At 34.6% G+C, this 9561-nt stretch overlaps 1 protein-coding gene across 1 annotated transcript; it reads right to left on the bottom strand.

Annotated features, from left to right (window-relative positions):
* Nucleotides 1–1825: 1825 nt before the first annotated feature.
* On the bottom strand, nt 1826–8724 carry cnppd1 (cyclin Pas1/PHO80 domain containing 1). Its single transcript, XM_073842444.1, has 8 exons — nt 8539–8724; nt 8029–8131; nt 5815–5896; nt 5608–5728; nt 5405–5533; nt 5190–5251; nt 4675–4792; nt 1826–3379 (listed from the first exon to the last, which is right to left on the bottom strand). The coding sequence occupies exons 1-8, from the start codon at nt 8599–8601 to the stop codon at nt 2753–2755; spliced, it is 1305 nt and encodes a 434-aa protein (XP_073698545.1). The 5' UTR covers nt 8602–8724; the 3' UTR covers nt 1826–2752.
* Between the last annotated feature and the right edge of the window lie 837 nt (nt 8725–9561).

Here is a 9561-nt window from a genome sequence, read left to right as displayed (position 1 = left end):
GTCCCTTTGCAACTGAGTCGAAAGTTAAACTTTGATAATTTTTGATAGAGTCTTTCTGCACTGGTTTGGTCCCAATCAGGTGAAAAACCCAGGACTAATTCACAAAAGTACGTTTTTTTACTTTTGTGGAAAAAAAAAATTCCCCAGACTCGCAGTCGAATCTGAGGCATGCGTTTTGTCCAGTGTGAGCCAAGGAATTAATCGACATTAGGCACTTAAGCCTGTGACTGAGGGTTTAGGAGTTATAAGCGATTTCAAACTGCCAATTGGGGCGAGCCTTGGCTACGACTTACGGTTTAGTCTGCACAATCTGTGACCACTCTAACAATTACAGTACAATAAGGATTCAGCGTTACACGCTTGAACCTCTAATAAAAATTAAGAAAACATATCTACCTCATTCTTGCCATTAGAGTGGGTGCGGCCATTTTGTAAATTGAATGGGTCTGGCTTCCGCTCTCATTCACGCCCAGCTATTTCTAGCTGTACAAAACAGCTCTTTTGCCGCTTGATATTGCAAATTGGTGTCTTACTGTATTATTTTAATTATGAACACACTGGTTTGTAGTGCAAACAGTTTTAACATTTACTGTTAATTGGGGTACAAGCGCATAGAGCTGAAACCCTATTGCAATTGTTAGAATGGCCAATGATCACAGATCTCCACGTAAATGGATCGTGCAAACCAATCAGTAAGTTATAGAGACTTGAAACCTGGAGGAATGGTAGTACTCACACCGCAAACAATGTCACCAAGGCTCGCCCCAATCGGCCTAACGGAGGCACTACTACGAACAAAAGTATGAAATCGCTCAAAACTCCTAAATTGTCAGTCGCAGGCTCAAGTGTCTTATGTCGTAACTTTCAGGTATTTTTTTTTTTTTTTTTTTTTTTTAAACCTACTTTAGCAAACTAGTCACCCAATCAGAGCCAAACCAGTGCAGAAAGATTCTCTGGAGAGTGAATATTATATATCATTAATATTAATATCGATTAAAAATGTCATGTTATATCATGTTTTCCAAAGTCGTAAACGATTGTGCATTTGCATTATATGATAGAACTCATTCTGGACAACTAGAACCACTGCTGTCATAACATGACATTTTTTATTGATATTAACATTAATGATATATAATATTCTCTCTCCAGAGAATCTTCCTGCACTGGTTTGGCTCTGATTGGGTGACTAGTTTGTTAAATAATTGAAGATGAAAAACAGCTACTTTTGCGAACTAGTCCTAAGTTTTTCACTCAGTCTGGAAGAAAACACTGCAGTACAATTCTCTGGACTCTCTAGGTCAATAATTATCAACAAAATGTTGGAATTTATTCTTAGGGAAGCTATAACATTTAGAAAAGGGGCCTGTTCAAAAGCCTTAAGGAAAACTCAAAACTTCACAAAACCTGGTGAGCATATGTGACAGGTGATTTTAAACAAGCACGCAAAGTTTTAAGGAGATCGGACCAGTCATAAATATTAAAAACATATTTCTACCTCGATTTGCCAAAAATGGATTTACGCAATAACAGACTTGCTAAATAATGTCTTTTTTCATATGCGCTTAAATGCCTTAAAGCGCTTGAACCCTGAGAATCGCTGCTTGCAACTGTATTTCTTCTCATTAGTTCCCTTTAACGGCAAATTAGCCAGATGCCTTGCCCATAGTCTCACTTCCGCTTTGAATACAATAGATAGATTAAAAAAAAAAATAGTGAAAATGAAACAAAACTTTAATAGCACTGTGACAGTGAAATAAATCTGGTTTAAGGTAATATACAATGTGCATGCTTAAAACAATAAAAGAGATACAAAAGTCATGACTGAGATTAATATTTTTATTCTTTTCATTGTTGCAGCAGTATGTTCTTTTATTATTTCTATACAAAATGTACAAAATTGGGACAGAAAAAAATAGTTAACAGACTTTTGAATCCATTAACAAATAAAGGAGGATATGTATCATTAAATCAGGTATTAAAGGGTGCTTTCATGTCCAAGTATTAATAATATTTGAAATATAATTTGCTTTACATTAAATTTTAAGAACAAAGCCAAAATTAAACTCATCAACAAAGTCAAGCAATAAACCCAAATCTATTAAATGAGCCTGTTCTGCAATTCCAAAATATCAAAATATTGAGGATTGTTACTACAAATAGTTGATGAGGTATGGCATCAACTATTTGAACTTTACAAATCTAACTAAATTGTACAACTGAGATTGTAAAACTGATCCCTTTCTGTTTTTCTCCCACCCTTCGTTTCTGAATGCAAGTGAACAAAAAAAAGAAAGAAAAAAAACAGGCTTAAATTTCCTTGAAAATAAAGGCTTTCACAGGAAGGAACTTCCAAACAATAAGTTCTCCTCAGGACATTGGCTTGTTGCGCAAAACCAGCCGAACTATTCAAAACAAGAACACGCACTTCCGCGCATAACAGCAGACCCGACTTATGTAACTACTTACCATTATTTTTGCTCGGATGCTTTGGAGGTTTAACGTTACTCCTAAAACCAACCAAACCCATCCGGAAAGCGAAAAAAAAAGAAAGCCTGTTCATTCATACTGCATTAGCACTGCATCACACATCAAAACTCAAACTGTCAATCTGTTATAAACCTCCTTACAGCCTTCTCCCCAACATACTGATATCCCACCACAACCCTGGTTCGTATACAACATTAAGGAAAACCAAGAGAGCTGACTGCATATGTAAACTTTGCTGGTTTCATTTTGCTTTAGGACTCATCTAGCTGGGCATGAGAAGAGATGGCGGTTTCCCAAATGGCAGAGTCGTCTCTGGGCAACATGTGCGTCTTTGAAACGGTGGCATGGAGCCAAGATGGTGGTCTGAAAACATCACGTCTTCGCTAAACGGAGCTAACCCAAGCCAAAGTGCTGAGAGACGAGCATACCATGGAGAGGAAAGAGGCGCCGAGCCATTTTGAGCCATTGCACATTGAGAGAAACCACCTGTGTGACTGTGACAGATCACTTCAGACACCAAACAGTCCTGTGGCTGGATGTCTGAGGGGTTTGAGTAGGAAAGAGTAGAGATGATGGAGCCCCAAACACAAAGTGCTATATTCTGATAAGAAGAAGAAGAGGTAGAACCCTGCTCATCTGGCACAACGGTGGGCCGCGGCTTCAAGCTGTCATTGGTCAGGACGCAGCAATGGAGGTTTGAGGTCGGGCGCGGCGTGTCCAGCAAGCGCTCGGGGAGAAGCGCTGGTGTCTGGATGGTTGTGTGCTTCATCGGGTCCAAGTAAGTGCGGTTGATTGGTATTGGAAGATGGCCGAGCTGGTGGATGACGGCGGAAGAGGCAATGAGACCGGCTACGCTAGTCAAGTACAGGAGACCCAACATGCAGGTAACCTGCGGGGAAGGGGCAAAGAACACAAGTGGTTAAGACAGCACTGAAATAAAACTAAAACCACAGTTTAAAAATTATAAAAAAATAAAAATAAAATCCTGATAACTTACTCACCCCCAATGCGTTCAAGATGCTCATGTCTTACTTTCCTCAGTCGAAAAAAAAATTAAGATTTTTGAAAAACAGTCCAGGATTTTTCTCAATAGAGTGGACTTCAATAGGGATCAAAGGGTTGAAGGTCCAAACTTCATTTTCATTACAGATTCAAAGGGCTCTACACAATCACAGCTGAGGCATAAAGGTTTTATCTAGTGTAATGATCAGTCATTTTCTAAAAAAATATTTATATACTTTAACCACAAATGCTTATCTTGCACTAGCTCTGCAATGTGTATCCACAACTTCACGTATAACATAACTCATCTCAAAAATTCATCTTATTTTGTCCTACAACTTCAAAATCGCCTTACATCTTTCTTTGTATTCTTTTTTTTTGTGAAGGCCATCTGAATTTCTTTGCACATTTGCTTTGTAAACACTAGGTTGGTACTTCCGTCTACATCACGTGCGACCTTTCCAACGTGATTACGTAATGCCATGCAACGAGCATTTTTGGTTAAAAATGATATAATTTTATATATATATATATATATTTTTAAAAAATTGACAGATCGTTTCACTAGATAAAACCCTTATTCCTTGGCTGGGATCGTGTAGAGCCTTTTGAAGATGCATTGAAACAGCAGTTTAGACCTTCAACCCATTGATCCCCATTGAAGTCCACTATATGGAGAAATATTCTGGAATGTTTTCTTAATTTCGACTGAAAAAAGAAAGCCAGTGTGGCTGGTGGATTTCAAAATCTACCAGCCACTAAATGTTTTTACCAGCCACTTTATGTTTTTAACCAACAATGTGTAGCTGCATGTGAAAATTAATACTACAAGATCTACTATACTTGAGCAGTTTATTTAATCTCAAGTCTCAATAAAATACTGACATTTTCACCGAATTTTTCTATCATGATACAGAGCTATCTTCACAACTTATAGCCCCACATACTATAACAGCCTAGATATTTTATGTAGCCTAATTTGCGCGCAAATTAAAAAAAGTTAATTTCCATCCCTGGGACAATCTTTTAAGGTTAATTATAGGGCCCTATGAAATCTGTTTTATTTTTTCCCAAATTCCCAAATAGTTTTACTCAAATTAAATGGTAAAAACTCAAAATTCCATCTGCAATCATAGGGCCCTATATTTTAGAATTTATATGGATTTAGCTGTGTTTATTAACCTTGGTAAAGTGCTGGTAGATAGCTGACAGGGCTTCCCTCCAATTTGTTTGCTCAAACAGGACGCAGAGATCCGTGTAGGTGAACCAGCCTCGCTTCATTCCTTGTCGCTCCGCAATGCTACAAGGACAAAAATTTTGATCTTTATACAACGGAATATACACAACATCATAACCAAACAACAAAATGCAAACACGTGAAGGCCGTTGAACTTTATCACGACACACAACTTAAGAGAAATGCACTGCTAATCCAACTAACTCCGATAAACAGATTAGACTGCAAAGGGCAACCACATTAAGTTCAAGCTAGTCACTGCCCAGTTGCAAAAGACTTAAATTCTCATAGGATATTAAAACAGGTCGTGCTATTAAAAATCGTCCTTGATATTTTGAAAAGAAAAAAAAAAGATGTGTGCTCTGACCTCTCAAAGGCCAGAAGGAGTGTTCACATAAACCATATGACTCGGGATAATTTAAGATGCAATGTTACGACACAGTAGTACATGTTAACCAACCTGCTTTCCACCTGACTGAGGACTTTAAAGAAGTCACTGGGCTCGGTAAAGAGGTTCCAGTCCTGTAAATTAAAAAAAAAAAAGATCTTGTTTCAAATCAATTTCTTTGGAAAATTAACAACCAGAAATGCAACCTAATCTGAGTGTATAAAAGGACAAAACAGGTTGAACTACTGTAAATGGTCATAGTTCTTTGAAAATATAGTCACGCTTACGATCGCATTGAGGAAGTTCATCTCCAAAGTGTTGACAGTCTGAACATCCATCTTGGCTGCAGTGCCCCATTCATCGTTGAAAACCTCCTCCTCTTCTCCTTCATCGTACAAATACTTACTGGCAACCATCTAGAGATAACAGGAGACATTCAGAAACGCTAATAAAAGCTTAACAATGATTACAAAACCTTGGATGTGCATACCATGGATATCAAAAAGAGGTCCGAGGATGAGATCTGTTGCAGGTATTCGGGATTTCTGTGTCGCAGTCTTTCAATGTATATCAAGGCCAACATCATAGCGCAGGGAGATATACATGCTTCCCTGTAACACACAATAAAAGGATTTGAAATTGATCAAGTGAAAATGTATCATACACAATGTGCATCAAAGATAAAAAGCAATCCTACCTGGCCACATGTGCAGCGTATTTCTTGTGGAGTTTCCTTATGGGACTTGGGGCAGATTTCTGGAGCAGTTCCACAGCAATATCTAGAAGAAATACAATGATGAGTGATCTAGCAGTACTGTACACACAAATACAATAAACCATCATATGAATAGAGTATGTATGATGAAAAAAATATCTACCCCAAAACATTTTTGTGCTATGACAAAATATTGAGCAATATGTCTCTGCTGTTCTTTATTTTAGATTTTTAACTAAATTTGAATAACTATTTCTAAAAAGTTTGGAATTATTACAAATTTTAAATTATTTTTAAAAAGTTTCATTTATCTGATTTAAAATTAAGAAAAAAGTAATATTATGAAATATTATTGCAATTTAAAATAACAGTTTTCAATTTACTTCAGTGACACATGATCAGAAATCATTCTAATATGCTGATTTATTATCAATGTTGGAAACATTTGTGCTGTTCAATATTTTTTTGAAACCTGTGATACTTTTTTCAGGATTCTTTAAAAAGTTAAAAAAAAAAAGAGCATTTATTCAAAATAGAAACCTTTCCTAGCAATATAAGTCCTTACTATCACTTTTTATTAATTTAACATATCCTTGCTGAATAAAAGTAAAACAAAGAAAAAAGAAAAAAAATGCACTTACTCCTAAACTTTGAACGGTAGTGTGTATTGTTCGAAAAGATTTCTATGTTAAATAAATGCTGTTCTTTCTAACATCTTCATGAAAGAATCCTGAAAAAAGCCTCACAAGTTCCAAAAAAATATATTCAAAAGCACAACTGTCTCCAACATTGATAATAAATCATCATATAGAATGATGTCTGAAGGATGATTTGATACTGAAGACTGGAGTTCAGCTTTACTAAAAAATTCAGCATTGCATCACAGGAATAAATTCAATTTTGAAGTATATTCAAATAGAAAACCACTATTTTAAATTGCAATAATATTACAGTTTTTTTCTGTATTTATTTTAATCAAATAAACACAGCCTTGATTGAGTAGAAAAAAACAACACAAAAATCATACTGATCCTAAATTATGAACGGCAGTGTATGTATAATAATTAAGCCAAAAAATGACTCAGTTATTAAAATAGTACATAGTTTTAATTAAAATGACTTAATTACATAGCTTGAACACAATGTTTCCCCTATATTTAATTTCAGATTTTAATTTCTTATAATTGTACACATAAGAATAAATAATTAAGAACAATAATTAAGTCATAAAATAACTTAATTGGAATTGTTTGAATAATGACCAGCATGCAAATAATGAAACATTTCTTTTATATTTTTATTAATTACATAAAAAAAAAATACACTACTGGTCAAAGGTTTTTGGACAGTAAGATTTTTAATGTTTTTCCTTAAAGAAGTCTGCTCACCAAGCCTGCATTTATTTGATCTGAAGTACAGCAAAAACAGTACAATTTTGAAAGATTTTTACAATAAAAAAAAAAAACTGTTTTCAACTTGAATATATATTTAAATGCAAGTTATTCCTGTGGTTTTAAAACTGATTTTTTTTTTGCATCATTACTCCAGTCACATGATCCTTCTAATCATTGTAATTCTCTGCTCAATAAAAGATGTATTATTATTATTATGTTGAAAACAGTAGATTTCTTTTGCTTTCTTTGATTAAAAGAAAGTTAAGAAGAATAACATTTACCTAAAATAGAAATCTTTTGTAACATTATAAACGTCTTTATCATCACTTCTAAACAATTTATTCAAAACTGAAGCTTTTTATTTCAAATAAATGCTGTTCTTCTGAACTTTCTATTTATCAACGAAACATGAAAAACTTCTCAGCTGTTTTCAACATAATAATAGTAACAATAATAATAATAATAAATGTTTTTTTGAGCAGCAAATCAGAATATTAGAATGATTTATGAACGATCATGTGACTGGAGTTATGATGCTAAAAATTTAGTTTTGATCACAGAAATAAATTACCTTTTTATTTAAATAGAGAACAGTTATTTTAAATTTAAAAAAAGAGAACAAAAAAAACATTAAAAACTTTTGACAGGCAGTGTACATTTATGTAACAAAAGGAAAAAAGCATTTGCCCTAATGGTCCAATTTATAATTTTACATGTTACAAGAATTTTTCTTGTTAGCAGGTGGTGACAATAACATAAAGGCATTACGTTTGCACTAGTTTCACTAAGTTAGTTGACTCACCTGTCATGGGACATGATAGAGCATCCAATGGGCTGTCAGAATCAATCCCATAATACAGTCGTTTCCTCACTCTCTCTGACCACTGTTCATGTCCAGGCAGAAACTGATCGAGATTACAGAATACAACACAAACACAGTTTAAATATCTAATGTCTTACTAATAATACTAATAATAAAAAGGAGATCTTTTAAGACTACATAATGTCATTAACGCAGCAACATCGGCGTGGTAACGTTATGTGTTTTTCCTATCACACCCAAACGCTGGGCCTGAGTTAGCCTCCAGCTAGATTAACACTCACAACAAATAGCTACTGTCTTACAAACTGAAATAAAGCAGACGCTTCCTTTATTTAACAATAATTATTCTCTTCCAGTCTAATATTCTGGGCTTTATATGGAAGAAGAAATTAAAAACGTAGTAACTTTTCACACAAGTCCGTTTAGCCTAACTTCCTCAGTCACCCGCCAAAACAGCGCAACTAGAACAAAACAACCCGAGATACTGACCGTGAACTCCTGAAAGTCAGAAAAGGTAAACGTCCGCTCGTCAAACAAGTCGCCAAAATCCATTTTGAACCTCCAGCATTGATTTAAAAGGACTGAAAACACAAAAAGGCCGAAGCAGGCGTCGTTAAAGCGCCCTCTCTCTGCGCTGACAGCTGCGTTGCGACGTATTCCGAATCACAGTTACGCAAGACGACAATGCACTCAGGCTCAGTTGCGTAACTGATCACAGGGGCGGGGCTTATTTGACCGACCTTGGCTCAAACATTTTAATGGTCTAATTTGGATTTTTTTTTTTTTGTAAATATATAGTTTTATGTTTTAAATAATGGTTGTGTGTTTTTATTTCAAGGCTATTCAAATTTCCAAGTGTAAAACGGTCAATATTCAAACGTGGTACATGTTACTTTTCTCACCGATCATTTTGATGGACCAATCTGGGTAGTTTATGATTACTCGCTATGGCGTTTTAAAATTATTTTATTTGAAATTGCGCAAGCAAGATTTTTATTTATATACGAAGTGCTTCACAGTAATATAGCAGCAGATTTAAAAGATTACATGTTAAATGTGTTAAAATATCTCTAATAACACACAGAAAAACACATATTTGAATGAGAGTTTTCGTGTTTTTGGCCGTCAAGCGCTCCCTAGAGTACAAAAACAGGAAAGTCATTTTGTTATTATAAAATTATGTACATATTAATACAAACATATACATCTCACAACAATAATGAAAAAAAAAATGTGAAAAGGTGCACGTACAAACGATTTTTAATGTTTAAATGGTGGTTTAAATGTATTTTTTGATTACCAAGTCTGCATTTATTTGATCTAAAGTACAGCAATCCTGTGATTTCAAAGCTGATTTTTTTTAGCATCATTACTCCAGTCACATGATCCTTCAGAAATCATTCTAATATTCTGATTTGCTGCTCAAAAACATTTTTTTTAATATATTCAAATAGAAAAGTAATTTTAAATAGTAGAAATATTTCACAATATTACAGCTTTTGCTGTAATTCA

This window comes from Garra rufa, chromosome 6 (genome assembly GCF_049309525.1).
Source record: "Garra rufa chromosome 6, GarRuf1.0, whole genome shotgun sequence".
Lineage (NCBI taxonomy): Eukaryota > Metazoa > Chordata > Actinopteri > Cypriniformes > Cyprinidae > Garra > Garra rufa.
Note: the sequence above shows the minus strand (reverse complement) of the source record. Positions and strands in the feature narration are given on the sequence as shown.